Raw genomic sequence first — 18,353 nt, 5'->3', positions numbered from 1 at the left:
TCTCATCAAGGTCCGAGTTTGGGATCAGGGTCAGGGTCAGGTCCGGGATCCAAGGTCAAGTCCAGGTCTCGGTTTGGGGTTGGAGTCGAGTCTAGATCAAGGTCGGTGTCAGGATCGGGGTCAAGTCTGGGGTCCAAGTGTTGAACCCAAAGGTGGGTGTTTAAATATGTATACTCACAAGTACACGAATCGTCTCATAATATAATATTCATATAAGTACGAGGTCGAATCCAAAGGAGTTGCCTAACATCAAAGAGAAATTATTTCAAACGAAACAATAATATTCTAACCTGGTTCCAAATATTTGATGAGATTGTTTTAGAAAAATAAAAGACAAGTAATAAAATGATTTGAAATAAAATTGAATGAATATAGAAATAGTTTTCAAATAAGATGTATAAAATAAGATTATTAAGATATTAGAATTCACAATATGCAAGTTCAGTAGTATTTATAAGTATATTGATTCCCAAGTTTTAGTTATAGTTAAAATAAATCACACTATATTTTCTAAAATATATTTTCTATTTAAGAACAAGTTATTTTTAAAAATCTATAATTTTTCTTCACTTACAAAATATATAATTTTTAAGCATTCATTGTGTTACGACCTAATAAAACTACAAAAAATTAATTATTTGTAGGCAAAATATAATACTTATGTTCTAAGAATTAGATGTACACAATTTAATGAAAGATATTTAATTATAGAGTACTATATTTTTACACATTGAAGAACTAAGTGAAATATGCTTTAACAATCAAGAATACATGATACTGAAGATAAAAAAATATATATTTTTGATAGAAAAATTCATGAAAAATGTTTGCACAAATGGAAAATCAACATACAAAAATAAATATCATCTAGTTATATTTTGATTCATCGTTATCTTAATAATCTTGAAAAAAAAAAGATTAGAAGTTCATAACTAGATAAAAATTTCAAAAGATAGATATACTTTCTTCAAGATATAAAAATAGTAGAAAGAAAATGGTGATAGAAAGAAATTGTAAAAGAGTGATCTATGAGATGAAAAGTTTAGAAGTGAAGAGTGGAAGAGTAGAGTAGTAAGAGAGATGTTGGTGTGAAAATGGTCTTACAACACTCTATTTATAGGAGAAATGAAGGAATTAAATTAATCAAAATAAAATACATAAATTGATTAATTTAATTACGGTTGAGAAGTGATAGGATAATTAGAGTAAATATAAGAGTATTGGAAAAATGAAATATTTGTTTGGATGGAAAAGTAGTGAAAAAGATAGGGTAAAAATAAAATATGATTGTTTATTAAGGTGAAATAAATTGGGAGGAGTAAATGAGTTTTTATGTGTAAAATGTTGGGAGAAAATATTGATTTTTGGCTTTTGTTAGTGTAGTTTTAGGATGAGAAATTAGCCAAATAACAACTCATTTTTTCCTTCTGTTTCTTCTCAACAGGTGCAATGTGGCTAATGGCTATTAGTTTGGAGTTGATAGAGATTACAGGCGGCGTGCGCTGGTTAGTGCAGAGCTGATGCTGGTGACCTAATGTGCACACGTGGTAGCTAGAGTATAACACCCTATTCCGCAGGAACACTACATGTGTGCTTTTATAAATTAGTTTATGATAATAAATTAACGGAAGGAGTCATTATATTTCGCTGCAATCAATGTAAGGCTTTCTTAAACCCTTATGTATTTATTTTATTGTTTAGAGAATTCATATTTAGGATGTTAATTCAACATACTTTTTTGTAAATCTAGATCTTAGTTAAATATTCCCAACAATTTATTGTGAGCCTGAGATCCCTGGCCGGCCCCCATGTCGCTAGTTGTCGAGATCTGGCAGTTTTTGTCGTTTGACCTTTGAGGAAAAGTCTATCCTCCCTCTGGAAAGGGAAGATCTTTCCTAGTTCCTAAGAACTAGGTTGATCCGCATATCGATAGACCCTCCCTAATCTATCAACAAATCTTCCTTGAAGTGGATCTCTGATGAGATCCTCACCTCTTCTATCGGTTCTCTATTTGAACCACCTTATTAAATTGCTGGCCTCTTTGTTGCGGCGATCTAACTCTGCCTGGTGAGACCGAAGGATCCGCTCTTGGTCATCTATCCATCTCAAGAATTTGCATCTCTGCTGAGTGAGTGCATCGCAATCAGTAGTGTCAAGGAATTTGTGTCTCTGCTGAGCGAATATATCGCAGTCAGCAGCACATGGTTCTTGAAGGGATTCATGTCTCTACTAAGCAAATATATTGCGGTCAGCAGTGTGTGGTTCTTCAATTAGGCCTGCATGGTCTACAACTTTTTAAAGTCTACCCAACTCAAGATCTTCTCCCAAGCCTAAGTGAAGCTGACCAATTTTTATATATATTACAATATGTATATTATAAATAGATATGAGAATCATTAACATATTTTAAACTATAATTCTATCATATACTACAATATTAAAATAAAATAATAATAATAATAACACAAAGGAAAGAGAAAAAAAAAATTCTCACCATATATAATCAGCCTCCAAATGAACATTCCCTAACCAATATTGTCAACTTGGACAAATCTCACACGCAATCAGCATTCCATTAAAGACTTAAGACTGAAGTTTTTATTTTTATTTTTGAGGGTTGTTACACATTTGATGCAATAATAAAGATATTGTATGAACATGTTGACATATTTATATATGAACAAATTTTGGGGTATAGGATTTGCTTTAAACCGTCATTGTAGACCAGCATTTCATTTCAGATGATTTTATTGATTTTTTTATTATTTTTGTTGGGAACTGATGAATAGTGTTCAAAGATTCATATCTAACACAAAATCACAATAGATCCTATAGAGAATACGCCCTTCAATCCCCACATGTTAGGAGATCAAGAACTAGATATCACTTCTTGATACTCTAATTAGCTTCTCCCAATTAAATATATACTTTATATAAAATGTGACACTAAATAATTCCTCATTATAAATCATTATACTTTTTAATACCCACAAGTGATTCAGTAGTATAAGTATAAATATGAGAATGATGGTTGTTTCAAACCTTTGAACAATCTATAATTTATAATACAATAACAGGAACATACAAAAAAAAATTGCTTAAATACACAACCAGCTAGGATACTCATAATCTGTAGCCATGACTCATGATCAACATGGGCTAGGTAGCTAGCTGTTGATTTGAATTGATTCCATGTATATATAATATACAAAAACAAATTCAATTGTAGTGTATAATTATGCATTGAATTTAAATGGCTAATTATGTACAGATGTACATAATAACAAATTGAGCCAAAAAAGATGTACAGATGTGACTCCACTACAACTAGCTAATTATAGTTTATTTTCTTTTTTTAAAAAAAAAAACGAAAGGAAAATATTAATTAATCAGAAAGAATAGAGTGATAAAAGAGAAGACACTTGGATTAGATTAAATTTGATTAGAATAGATTAGATTAGATTAGGCATAAAGTAATTGACAACTCGACGGAGCAAACCCACGAAAAGCATTCGGAGCTGGCACAACCTGCCACTCTACTTTTACAGTAATACCCTTTTTCCCTAACCCTTCTCCAACATCAACGTACAACTTCCCTATGCCTACGTACAACCCACTCGAAACAACGTATATCAATCCATCTAAGCCGATCGCACTGAAAGGTCGTCTAAGCGCGTCGCACGGGAACTTCTCCCCTTCCACGTATTGCCACGTGTCTTCATCCGGATTGTACACTTTCATCGGACAGTCTCCGTGTTCCGATATAACCAACAGCCTGTCCCCGACCACAACGCTCACCCCCGTCCACCCTTCTCTCATACCCGCCTTCATCTCCCGCCACGTGTCCGAATCTGGATCGTACGTTGATCCCCGCGGTGAAAACATGAACGGCCACGTCCATCCCTCCGTAACGCACAACTTTCCCCCCACCACCGCCGAGCTGTACCGCGCCAATGCCGCCGGCAGTTTGGCGGAGGCTTTCCACGTGTCGGTCACGTGATCGTACCTTTCTACGGAGGTGATGGCTTCACCGGTTGCATCGCTCCCTCCGACAGCGAAGATCTCGCCGTTGATTTCCCCGGCCTCGAAGTACGATCTCGGAGACAGCATCGGGGTTGCCTCCGACCATTGATTGGTGGACGCGTGGTAGACCACGGTACTCTGCATGGGGCTACATGTATCGGATCGCATCCCGCCTAAAACAAATAACTTGCCGTGACGTGGCAGCGAGGCACAGGCGAAGGAGGAGGGTGAAAGTGAAACGTCGTCGTTCGGTAAAGGCATAGAAGGGAGGACGAACCAACGTCCCGATCGAGGGTCGAGGGCCTGCCACTGCATCCTGGCCGTTGATTTTTTGAAGGCGAAAACGAAGATGAAAGGCAGCGAGAGAGAGAGATTCTTCTTGGAGAGGAGAAATCCAGGATGGGTTATGGCTTTGTTCCACGAAGCTGAAACGGAACGGACCAAAGTTTGATACGGATACGGAACTCGAAGTAGGCAGAGCTCAGCGACGTCGTTTGGTAATCCTGGAATCAAAGCCTCTGTAATTCCATTTTCTTCTTCTTCTTCTGAGATTTTCAAGGAGCTTTTTTTCGATGGAATTGGCATTTTTATTTTTAGTGGTGTGTGTGGAGTGGTGAGGAGGTGATGAGCTAAAATATTGGAGTTATAGTAAAACCCAAACAAACAAAAAAAACAAGGGAAGAGAAGAGGATCTACTTATAAAAAGGCATAGTAAGATGAGTGACGATTTATTTGGACTTAAAAAGGTGTTGTAGTAGCAGTGCTACTACTACTTTGGTAGGTTGCCTTTTTTTATTTATAAAAATAAATTATAAGGAAAGAAACAGGAGAAGAGATTAAATATTATATTATTTATAGATATCTGATTACGTGGCTTGAATTATTGCGACGTCAATGTACAAAGACTATTTTTTTTTATTTTGGTTAAATTGAAAAGATAAAAGTTTTTTTTTCTTAAAATAAAAAATAAATAATTCTAGAAGGCGGATTATAGGGAGGGAGATAAAAAAAACACCGGTAAATCCGAAAGAAGAAAAGACTTTGGGGTTTGGGAGTGGAGAAAGTGAATAGAAAATTTTGATAATGATGTCACCGGGCGGGAATCGAGTCGTGGTGACGTGGCATCCGCAACGTTACGAGCAGAAACCGCCGACGACCGGAGTTTGATTTGATGTTTGATTCTCTCTGTAATTTTTTATTTTGGGTTTGCTTTGCAAATAAGTTTTAATTAAAATGTAAGTGGTGGGTAGTGGTGGTGGTGGGCCTTTGGGATTAATGATTTGGTGAGAGGTAGATAGATCCAAGCATGATGTGGGTAATTATTATGATTATTATTATTATTATAAACCAATGCTCATACTCATCCTCTATATCTATTATTATAGTGGTAGTACCCGTGTACTACTACATTTTTATTTTTATTAAATAATTGGAAAATAAAGACAAATATAAGTTGTAAAGTTAAGTATATAATTGAGGATATATGTGTATATATATAAAAAAAAAAAAACTATGACAGATATACTAATAGTATGTGGTTGAGGAACCCCATAATATTCTGTACATACATAACACTACTTTTTTAATAAAAATAAATAATAAATATGAGTCGGACCAGTACTATCCGATACAAAAAAAATATGTGTTTAGGCACTACATAATACGATAAGTTAAAAAACACGACACGTAAACATAAATAAATTACCTCAAAAACATAATACCTTAAATTATTCAATAATTTAATAACAATAATAAATATGTCTTTATCAATTAAAATGACATTAATATTTAAATTATAATAATTATAATTATTTTTTATATAATTATATGTAATTATTATTGAAAACGTATAAAACTAATTAAAATTATAAAATACACATATATTTAAGTATTTGGCTCATTAATTATAATAAAAATATAAAATATGGAGTACAACTTCTAGCTTGTATAAGAAAATAGGTTGGTCTATTTAAGAAAAACGGGTCGATCAAAATAAAGAAAGATACAAATTCGAGCACGACATAAAATTACTGGACTTGCGGGTCTAGCCGTGCTTATCCTATGAAATTGTTGCACGGTACGGCACAACTCATATTTTTTTTATAGCACGATACGACATATCATATATATTTTTATGGCACGGTACTACATGTCTTATATTTTTTTATGGTCTGTATTGCACGACCCGTATTTTGAAAAGCACAAAAAAATATAGACCGAACTAGCACGACACGCACATATTTAGAGTTATGCTTGTACTCATAATTTTGAGACTCCCTTCAATTTTTTAAATGTTGAATTGAATTAGTTTTGTTTTGTTAGTCATTTTTTGAAGGTTTTTTTTTTTTACAATGAAACTAAGAAAGAGTAATTTGATTTAGTATGCTTAAATGTAAAACATAATTTTTAATATACCACTCATTTTTAATATATTTTCTTTCAAAAAATATCCTTACATTTCTAAAAGCCTCTCTCTCTCTCTCTTACTTTAAAACTCTCTCATCTAAGTCTTGTCATCTCTACCTCGAAGTCTTAAAATTTATGAGCTCAACCACCCTGAAATCCTGAAATTCTCACCCATCATCGAAAGTAAACATTATTACTTCTTTGAAATTAAAAAAAATAAATAATAACATAATTGTAAACAATAACATAAACTTATATAAAATAAAAACTATAAACTCTCATATATATAGAAAAAATTATATAAAAACACACGGAAAACAAAAATATTACCTATAAAACAGTGTCACCTTCATTAACGAAGTCACCATCTCTTATTGTCACCCGGGATAGATCCTGCATTTTGTTTTGGTCTTCTGGTTTATGTTCTGGTCTTTTGCTTTGGTCGTGTGTTTTTTTCTTATTGTTTGTTGTAGCTCTTGTGTCTTAAGGTTGTTGTTTGCTTTTTCTGGTTCTGGGACTTGTTTCGCTAGCCTTTGGTTGGTTTGATTTGCTGTATTTTCTTTTCTTGTTTTAATGAATCTGGTGCTTTCGCACCGTCCTTTTCACCAAAAAAAAAAAAGTCACCATCTCTAACATCTTGTAAACCGTCACCCTAATGAATAAAATGGATAATAAATAGAATGTAAATAAAAATAATGCAACATAATAAACACTAAATTATATTAACTCTTTTAAATAAAAAATAAGATAAATATAATATTACGAAAAAAAAAGTAACCAAACTGTAAACAACATAACACATATAAAGTAAACATGAATAGAACCTCTACAACTGTAGTGTCTCCTTCATTCACCAACACACCACCTTCAGAACCTTTTAAAATAGGGTCATGTTACACACAAATAATTACAAATGAGTAAAATGGAAACACACAAAGAAATAAAACTACTAAAAATTGCAATAACAATAAAAGTTATTAAGGAACAAACGTATTCACAACATACAGTTGGACAATATTTCACATTTTCATTATCCGGACCTACAACATCAACATCGATCTTTGATAAATTGACCCTGAAAATACAAACAATCACAAAAATTAAAAAATTTAAAACTTGCAATTATATAAAAAAAAAAACTAAAATTAATAAAAATAAAAATCACATTGACATCCTTCTCTGCCAAATCAATATTAACACCATATTTCAAACTTGATTTCTGCATTAAAAAACAAAAAAAAATTTAAATAATAATAAGACTACGAAAATATCAAAAAATAATTAAACACTCACATCATCACTATCACCACCACTATCATCACGAATATCCACCACACTTTGAGACGCTTTTAAATCATCAAACATTTCTTTCAAATCATTAAATTTCAAGTCCAAGTAAAATTGCAAACTTTCATCGATCTTAGAATCAATGTGTGAAATCATATTCAGTTCCAACTCTTTGGATCTACACCTAATATCTGATGTAATATCCTCAAAAGAACCATCACACTGTAATTGCTTTTGAATTACTTTTTTTATGTCTCTCTTTAACTCACTTAAAACAGAAGATTGCAAACCAATCGCACCACCTCGATCAACATCAGTATCAGAATCTTCCTTCTCAATAAACTCAAAACCAAAGAGATTAAGCATTGTTCTCTCTTAATCTGTAGCAAATATATATTCACCTTTCAGCTACCAAAAAACAACAAAAATTGTAAACACAATTAGTAATCAATAAAATAAAAAAAATAAACTAAAATATAAACAACAATATATAAAAAAACTAATAAAAATTGTACCTTAGGAGATAAAAAAAAAAAAACTTTCCTCTCAACAACACTATTATTGGGAAGACCTACATTCAACCATTTACAAATTCTATATTCGGGGTCACTATCATATTCACAAAAACTAACTTTTTGACAAAGAGGAATAGTTTCATAAATCCAAACAAGAAATGCATAAGGAAGACAAAGCAACTTATAAGTCCTCGAAAAATCTTTATCGATAACCTTTGCTTTCCCTTTACGCTTATCGATAACCTTAGAACCAATATATTTCCCTATTTTCTTTCTTCGGTACACCCCTCAAACCAATCCTCATGTTGTGTAATGTTTTTTTAAAAACTAATTTTCCCCAAGGAAAACTCTCATAATCACCAATCTCAACAATATTGAATATTTCATTAGGAACCTTCTTGGAATTAGGGCTGCTAAACAAACAATTAGAAACAAAATACAACACAACCATCTTAACAGCATAATCATCCAGCTTAATATCACTATACATGAATCTCTTCTCAACAGCACTAACTGTTACTTGCTGATCACTAAAATACTTGTCCACAAATACATTCTCCTTCTTTGCATAAGCACTCATATCAGAATCACCAACACATAATAAACCGATCACAACTGCAAACTCAGCCAAACTAAACTTAAAATTTTGAGAACCAAATTTGAACCACATTTCAGAAGGATTTTTCTAGTGCACCTCCCTATGCAAAGCAATGTGAATCAACTGAGTTTGCATTGTAATTGGATTCATGTCCAAAAAATATCCAAAAGATGTCTCACAAAACAGTTTTGCTTGAGAAGGAGTCAATTTACTATTGATATTGGCAATAACATGGTAATCATGATTAGAAAAAAAGATAATAATTCTTCCACCAACCCTATCCTCATGCTTGAAATATAACTCTCAGTCTTAAAAAATAAGAAATATAATTGACATACAAAAGTAAAATTATATTACAAATAAACAATAATGTAAACAAACCAGTTTACCATTTCAAAAATATTGAATAAAACAGAACATTAAGAACAAACATAATAACATTATAACAATAAAGAACACAATACAAACACAAAATCAAAAACTAAATAAAAACTTTAACATATACAAAGGCTAGAAACTTAATAACATAAACAAAATCGTCAACAAAAATAGAATTAAAAAAATAAACAATAATATATAGTAATCAGATTAACAACACACATACATAAACAACAATAAAAATATACAAACAAATAATTTCTTACAAATTTAAACTTAAAAATAGTAAAGTATATAATAAGAAAATAACGTCAAACCGAAAAAATAGCACGCAATAAATACACAAAAAAAAGTTAAAACAATTTAAAAAAAAAATAAGAAACAAAAAATAAGTAAACTAAATCATATACAAGAATATATTTAAATAGAATTAATACCTAAAAGAAATCAAACCAAAATAAAATCCTAAAATATACAAAAAGTATGATGAAAAAACTAGATCTTAAAGAAACAAACCCTAATGTAAACAAAAATAAAAATATAAAAGAAACTAACCCTAATGTAAACAAAATTGAGATCTCAGTTGAGTAAAAAACAAAAAAAAAACTAACAAAAGGAAAAACAACAATAAATAAAATAAAAAAAAAATTAGAAAAATAACAAACACAAAAAAATTAATAAAATAACAAAATGAAAAATTAAAATGTATACCTAATCAAAAAAATTACCGAAAACAAAATTGAAAAACTAAAAATTAAAAATTAAAAATAAACGCGTAGATAAAAAAAAAAAATCAATTAAATCAAATACGGTATCAAAAAACAGTAAACTTAACAAAAAATAAAAAGTTACGTAAAAAAAATAAATTAGATTAAAAAAGGCTCCAAATGTAAATATGCTAAAAAACTCTTATTATTATTTTGTGTTTGTCAAGTCAACCCACGTTTAACTTTTAAAACTAACCCGCAAAATCTCATATTACGTAAAAATCTGCTTTGTCACCCCTAATTGATGTAATTGTTATATTTTTTTTCCTATTATTTTGTGTTTATTATAGTTCTAGCAGTTCTCCTGCAATTTTTTTTTTTTTTGAGAAATTTTGATTAATTTATATAACCTAAATGAAGGTGTAATGTGTAAATATTCAATTTTTGTTGTTATATATACATATAAAATAATAGGCAGTCGAACAGCAAACTATTTCAACAATATTGTAATTTTTTCTAAATTTCTTAAAAAATTTAGAAATGGTCTACTTGAGCACAACGAACACCTATATATATACACAAAAAATAATATTATATTTTAAGTATTTCATTTAGATCGTACCCCACTATAAAAGTATTTTTTTTTTATATCAAATTAGATTAATGACTCCATATGCATTTAATAAAATATTAATTATACTATGATAGACTTAGAGTATGGTGTAGAATGTATTTACATAATGCACTATTTTTTTTGTAAAAAAGTTATATTTTTACGTTTAAATAATTTTTTTTATATTTTTACAGTATTCTATAGAAATAACACGAAAACAATAAGAAAACTAAATAAAAATAACATCTAAATAACAATAAAAAATAACATACAGATAACAAAAAATCAACAACAAATTAACAAGAGTACAACATAAAAAGATCGTATTTTCTGTAAATAAAATAAAAAAAATCGTTGAAATATTTAAAATTCCGTGAAACCATACTTCTGTAATTTTTTTTGTAATTTTTGTGTATGTGTAAAATAATCCCATTTTTATTTCATAAATGGGTATAAATATTATTTTGGTTTCAACATATACATAAAATGTATTTTTAATAGGTTAATTAAGATTTTTAACCACTGAAATTTGATATGTATTAAATTATACTTTTGAATTTTTTTGCGGTTAAAAATTCTTTATGAACTATTGAGATTGTTAGATTTAAGGACTATTGTCCAATTTCCTTCAATTTTACTAATTCATTGATTATTTATGTACAAAATCATGCTCTCCAAATATTAGTAACTACCAAATTATGTCCTTTAAATTTTGACATTTACCAATTTATATCACTAACTTTAATCCATGATAGATTTTCTTTACTAAAATTAGACAGAAGTCCTTAAATTTAATAATCTCAATAGCTAATTTTTTTTTTAACAACCTTAAAAATTTTAAAAACATAATTTAGTAAATATCAAATAACAAAAATCCCTCCTATCCATTGGGATGTTTATAACATTACTAAACAATTTGATTTGACCTCAAAATCAAATGACCTTTTATTCCTAAATTTTGTCCATAATTTTTTTTTTATGTGATGCACAGAGAAGTATGTATCAATTTTCAGAATAAATATTGATATGACGGTTAAGGACCACTGATATTTCAATTTGTTTATGGCCATACAGATCGTATCATGTAATCCATTATTTATATTCATAAATAATTATATATTTCAATGGCAATTTTACCGTGGAAACATTTATTGTGTTATTTTCAGTTAGGGTGCGTTTGGAAAGTCACAATGTAATTAGATTTGTGTGTAATTGGAGGTAATTACATAATTTGTCATGTTTGTCTGACCATGTAATTACATTGTAACTGTGTAATTAGAAGTAATTGAGGGGTTCCAATTACACTCTCCAATTCTCATGGCCCCCCATGAGAATTGGATTTAATTACACTAATTACTAAAAACTTTCCATATTAAACATTAGCTACTAAAAAATATTATTTTTCCATGTAATGCCCATATGACAGATGCGACTGCTATAGCAGTTTTAAAAGATAAAACAATCAATGGCATAGGGGAAAAAACTGCTATCAAAACAGCTAGTGGGGATTGGATAGCTCCAAAGAACCGTGTTTCTAAAGGCTCTGGTTCGACAAGAAGAGATAATGACAAGGGTGAGAAAGTGCTTAGAAATTCTTTTGAGATATTAACAGGGGGACAACATGAAGAAGTAAAGGGAGAGAATGACTTCAGCTTGTGTTGTTAATGGATTTTTGCAATATTAGTTGTTGGAATGTTAGGGGTTTGAATAAAAAGGAGAAGCAAGATAAAGTTGCTGAAGTTTGGAGAGATAATAAAGTTGGCATTGGAGCCCTAGTTGAGACCAAGATTAAGAGAAAAAATTAAAAAAAATGATGGCAAGTAGCTTTTTGTGTTGGGACTTTTATTCTAGCAATAAGGTGGAAGGTCGGATTCTCCTGCTTTGGAGGAAGAGTTTTGTTAATGTTGAAATCATTGAGGAATCCAAGCAACATGTGCATTGTCATATCAAAATGATAGGGCAGAAAAAAGATTACTTTGCTACCTTTATCTATGGAGCCAACACCATAGAAGGTAGAAGTGATCTTTGGACCGCCCTATCCATGATAAATGTGTCTAAAGCTTGGATCATCCTTGGTGACTTTAATGCGGTTTTTCATCATGATGACAGGCAGGGGGAATGTTATTAGTAACTCAGAGCTTGTTGACTTTAATAAATGGATTGCCCAGTCTTCGGTGGGGCCTATGAAGCGCACGGGTTCGAATTTCACTTGGTCCAATAAGCAGGATAATAGGATCTTCTCTCGAATAGATCATGTGTTTCACAACGAGGAGTGGGTTGATGATTTTCCGAATACTTCTGCCCATTTCTCTTGGGAGACCTGTTCTGATCATTGTCTTTGTGTGGTTCATTCGGTTGCTACAGAAAGTATTGGAAGCAAACCGTTTCAGTTCTATAATTTCTGGATTGATCATCAGGACTACAAGAACATTGTGCTTGATAGCTGGGGCAAGCCTCTTAGATGTGGTGGGTTGAAGGGGATTTATTTAAAAACCATGAGACTCAAACACAAGTTAAAAGCTTTCAACAGACACTCGATTGGAAATATTGGAGATGCTTATGAGAAGGCTAAGGACAACTACAAGGAGGCTCAGTTCCAATGTCAAGCTAACCCGAACAACAATCTTTTCCTTGAATTGGAGCAAGCGGCTGCTAGCCAATTTCACATCCAGGAGAAAATGTACTTGAACTTTCTCCACCAAAGAAGCAAGGTAAATTGGATTCAAAAAGGAGATGGTAACACAGCTTATTTTCATGCTATGTTGAAGAAACGGAAGGAAGATAGCAAGATTGTTTCTTTTACTACCGAGCAAGGGGTCCAAAATGATCACTTTCCAGACATTGTGCAACACTTTCTTGGCCATTTTAAAGGCATAATGGGAAAAGCCAAGCCTACCACCTTGGAGATACAAGCTGATTGCATAGCCATGGGCCCCAAATTCACCCTCGATCAGCAGGTTCATCTCTTAAAACCTTTTTCTCTCAAAGAAGTCAGAGCTGCGATGTTTAGTATCCCTAATACTAAATCTCCTGGCCCTGATGGATTTGGGTCGGGGTTTTTTAAGTCAGTGTGGCATGAGGTGGGAAAGGATATCCATAGGGCTATAACTCATTTTTTTTGACACTAATCAGTTCCCGGAAGAGCTCCATAGAACGACTCTCTCTCTCTCTCTCTCTTATCCCAAAGATTGATAGCCCTTCGAAAGCGATTGATTACCGTCCTATTGCCTGCTGCACTACTTTATACAACTGTGTTTCTAAACTGATTTGCTCTCGGCTTGCTAATGTGCTTCTTGCTTTAGTGAGTCAGAACCAAGGAGCTTTTGTCAAGGGTTGTTCCATTGCCTACAACATTCTAATTCTTCAAGACATTTTGAAGAACTACAGAAGGAAGAATTGCTCCCCCAGATGCACAATCAAAATTGATATCAGTAAAGCTTATGATACGGTTAATTGGGATTTTCTTGAAAAGCTTCTGGTGGCCTATTGTTTTCCTGCTAAGTTAGTCAACTGGATCATGAATTGGGTGAGGAATACTTCCTATTCTTTACAGCTAAATGGTAGAATCCAGGGTTCTTTTAAGGGAGAGTAGGGGCTCAGACAAGGGGATCCCATCTCTCCCCTCCTCTTTGTTCTTGTCATGGAGTATCTTTCTCGAAAGATCCAACAAGCAGCCAGAGAAAAGGATTTCAGGTACCATCCCTTTTGCAAAAAAATGAAACTTACTAATCTTTGTTTCGCAAATGATTTAGTCATCTTCTGTAAAGGGAGTGAGGGCTCTCTAAGTGCTATCAAGGCTATGCTTGATGAATTTAGCAAGACTTCAGGTCTTTCCATCAATTTTGCTAAATCTCAAGTTTTCTTTGGTGGAGTTTCCCAACCGGTTCCTCTTGCTCAAAAGATAAATCTTTCTATTGGTGAGTTCCCTCTTAAGTATCTTGGGATCCCTCTAAGACCAACAAAATGGAGGCTTGATGATTGTGGGTTGATCTTGAAAAAAATGACTCCATTCTTGGGCTAATAAGCATCTTTCTTATGTTGGCCGTGTTCAATTAGTCCAATCTACATTGATTGGATTAAGGAATTATTGGATGAGAGTCTTCCTCCTTCCTCAAAGTGTGATAAAAGAGATTGAGAAATTGTGTAGAGGTTTTCTTTGGGGATTGAAAGACAATCGGCCTAGAACTCACTTGATAAGTTGGGAGAGGGTGTGCCTCCCAAAAGCTCTTGGAGGGCTTGGGTTCAAGGATGGTTCTAAGTGGAACAAAGCTTCCTTAGCTAGATTTTTATGGGAGTTGATGAATAAAAAAGATTTGCTTTGGGTTAAGTGGATTAACTCAATTTATCTCAAAGGGAGTGATATTTGGTCTTATAGGATGAGCTTGGATACTAGTTGGTATTGGAGGAAGCTTTGTAGACTTCGCACTACTTTTTCCAAATCTGAAATTGTTGCTGCAGGTGGAGATAAGTTTAATGTGAGCAGGTTGTACAAAAGTATGCTACACCAGGATGCCTTCTCGGCTGCTAGTGCAATTTGGAGCAATTTAAATGTGCCAAAACATGCATTTCATCTTTGGCAAGCTGCTCAATCCAAGCTTCTGACAAGGGAATCGTTGAGCCGTTTGAACATACCTATTCCAAACAAAAAGTGTGTGGTTTGTGACAGTGAAATCGAGAGCCACCACCACCTCTTTTTCAGTTGCATCTTTTCCCATCAGGTGCTATCTATGCTCTTTAATTGGCTGGGGTTTGATGGTTGGTCAAGAAACTTTGATAGCTGGACGGTTTGACTGGGCAATACAAGGCCGAACATCGTGGATAATGTGAGAATTCTTTTATTGGTAGTCGTGGTTTACCACTTATGGAGCAATCGAAACACTTGCTTATTCTCTTTTTATTCTAACTCTATCATATGTATAGTGAACAAAATCAAAAGTGATGTGAAATATAGGCTCTTATTGATCAAAGATAGGAAAGGTTCTAGAGTGGAGAAGAATTTACTACAAAGATTGATTTGTAATTAGTAGGCTTTGTAGTTGTGCTTCTCTTTGATAAGTTTATTTGATTGTATTGGAGTGTTGATTAATGAAGTACTTTCTTCTTCTTGATCAAAAAAAAAAAAAAATATTTAAAATTATTTTTAAATTTCAATTTTTGTAATTAAATGTTAAAAAATTTAAACTGGAGATAATTTAACTGCTAATATCTCTACATATTTTATGCCATTATTAAAACTTAATTATTTTTAAATGAGATAAAATATATAAAAAAAAAAACACCACATTCTAAGTACATAGTTTTAGTGAATAAAACTATCAACCAAATAAGCCTATCTAGATTCATTCACCAATTAACTCTTTCTTGCAATTACTCAGTTTAGAGATGCAATAAATAATGGAAGATAATAATAAACATTACATGAAGCCTCCATTTATCAATCAAATAAGAGAATCCATTTTATAAAAGATATATTCAGATTGACAACCAAATCAAAAACCATTTATTTTTCAGATGTCATATGCTGAATGAAAACATTCAGAAATAATCCATTTAACATGATTTGTTCAATTATTAATTATGATAAATCCTACAAATAAACCAAGTCTTGACAACTGTTGACACCACTAGTTAGGTTTTATTATTATTAGTATAATTAATATTTTTATATAATTTAATGTAATAATTTTATCTTTATATACAAAACCCAAATAAAATAAATATAAATTTTAAATTATTTTTATCAATTGAATAAATATTATATAAATTTTTTTAATAAAAAGTATTATGTAAATTAAAAAATAAAATTAAAAATTATATAATATTTAAATTTTAAAATATTTTTTATCCAAAATCCTGCTTTTTTTTTTCTATAACCTAAAATAAAACTTATATAACCAAAAAGGGGCTACCCAATTTATATATTTATATGTTTGGATATTGCCTCAAATATGTAGAAGCGTTATTGTAACGTGAGATTTCCTCTAACAAACTCAACTGGTTGATAAATGCCAAGAGGAAAAAAGAAGAAAAATCCAAGTAAATTGAAATGATGAATAAAACTTGATAGAATGGGTATGATTAAACTCCATCCATTGTATCTTATAGAAGATAAATAAACAGTTTTTCAAGTAGTTAAAAAATAAAAAGTGAAACAATGAAATCGAAAATATTAAAAGTTATGAGGCACTCAGAATGAAAAGGACTTTGAATAAAGTTTGGTAGAATATCAAGGATCTTTCGATCTCATAACGATAAAACTCCTCACTGTGCCAAATTCGTAAAAAAAAACAAATATAAATTATCTCAAAAAATAAAAAGAGGAGTCATCAGAAGAATAGGATATTTATCATCAATGGAAAATCTCAGACGACCGTCGTGAGAAAAATGACATCCATATTCATCCTTTGCATACAAAAAAAAAAAAAAAAAAAAAAAAAGAAAAAAAAAACCTACAAAAAAAACCAAGCAGCTAGATTAGGGTTACAACTTACAAGAGATGGAGATGACAGTAGAGTTTAGTCGACTTTTATAGCATTCAGTTCAGTTACATTCAACACTTAAATTGTTTGGGCTTGGGCCGGATGAAAGTGAAGCTGATTGATTTTGGGCTCTTAACGAATGGAATGGATAAATAAGGCCCCTATAGTTGCTAGCTTTCTTTCTTTACCACTTTTGGGCTTGTATTTGGAGACTTGAAAAAATAGAGAAAATTGTACTCTATACCTTTTTTATATTGTGCTCTTTTATTTTTACCTTTTTTTTTTAAATTTATCATTTTTACCTCTTTTTTTAAACATTGTACCAATTTTACCCCTGTCACTTCAAGATACTCTCCATGTGATTCTCTTATGTAAGGGTATTTTGGGTACAATACATATAAAAAGAGGTATGTTTCAAATAAATATAAAATTAGAGGTAAATTTGATTAATTGATGAATAAAAGAGGCATTTTTCAACTTACCCCTTCTTTCTTTACCACTTTTGGGCTTGTATTTGGAGACTTGAAATAGACTACAATTGGGAAGATAAGTTGGCTAGAAAATTACTTTTTGTTTTGTCAAAATTTGAAATTTAACATAAAATTTGTCACGTCTTAGGTATAGGTGGGTTTTGGGCCTAAATTCAGACCTATAACTTGCAAAGCAATGACCATATAGAATAATAGAGAAAATTGTATTGTACACCCATTTTATTTTATCTATTTTAATTTTTACTATTTCCATATTCTTTAAGATATACCTACTTTTATAGATAATATCTCCATTATACTCTTTAAGTTGATGTAAATCATGTGCTATACTTAAGTGGAGGGCGAGGGTATGTTAGACAACTCACTCACAAAAATGGGTAGATTTTAATGAAATATAATATAAAAGTATTTTTGATTAATGGATACAAAAAAAGAGGTATTCTTCAACTTATCCCCTGATTCGAATTAAACGGATTAAGCATGATCCAACCCAATTAGAGAAATTGAAGAATACCTTTTCATTTTATACATTAATTAAATTTATCTCTAAATAAAATTTAATTCAAGTATACTTCTTTTTATGAATATTGTACTTAAATTATCCTCACACTCTCACATAATTAAGACATAATTTCAAACATAATAGATTTTTTTTAGATGAATGTATAGGTTTGTGCGAAAATTAGAATAAAATTTTAATTAGAGAAAAATAGAGAATATTGGGTGATTTAAAATAGTATATAATGTAACTTTCTTATTTATTTATCTTTTTTAAGAAAAAAAATGGAAAGAATAATTGGCACGTGGGTTCGATAAAAAATGTTGTTAAAAACAAGTGTGAAAAACGAAAATCTAT

The 18,353-nt window shown here is 31.3% G+C and overlaps 1 protein-coding gene across 1 annotated transcript; it reads right to left on the bottom strand.

The window, feature by feature from the left end:
• Nucleotides 1-3,427: 3,427 nt before the first annotated feature.
• Nucleotides 3,428-4,844, bottom strand: LOC115700135 (F-box protein AFR). Its single transcript, XM_030627698.2, has one exon. The coding sequence runs from the start codon at nt 4,606-4,608 to the stop codon at nt 3,463-3,465; it is 1,146 nt and encodes a 381-aa protein (XP_030483558.1). The 5' UTR covers nt 4,609-4,844; the 3' UTR covers nt 3,428-3,462.
• Nucleotides 4,845-18,353: the final 13,509 nt, after the last annotated feature.

This window comes from Cannabis sativa, chromosome X (genome assembly GCF_029168945.1).
Source record: "Cannabis sativa cultivar Pink pepper isolate KNU-18-1 chromosome X, ASM2916894v1, whole genome shotgun sequence".
NCBI lineage: Eukaryota > Viridiplantae > Streptophyta > Magnoliopsida > Rosales > Cannabaceae > Cannabis > Cannabis sativa.
Note: the sequence above shows the minus strand (reverse complement) of the source record. Positions and strands in the feature narration are given on the sequence as shown.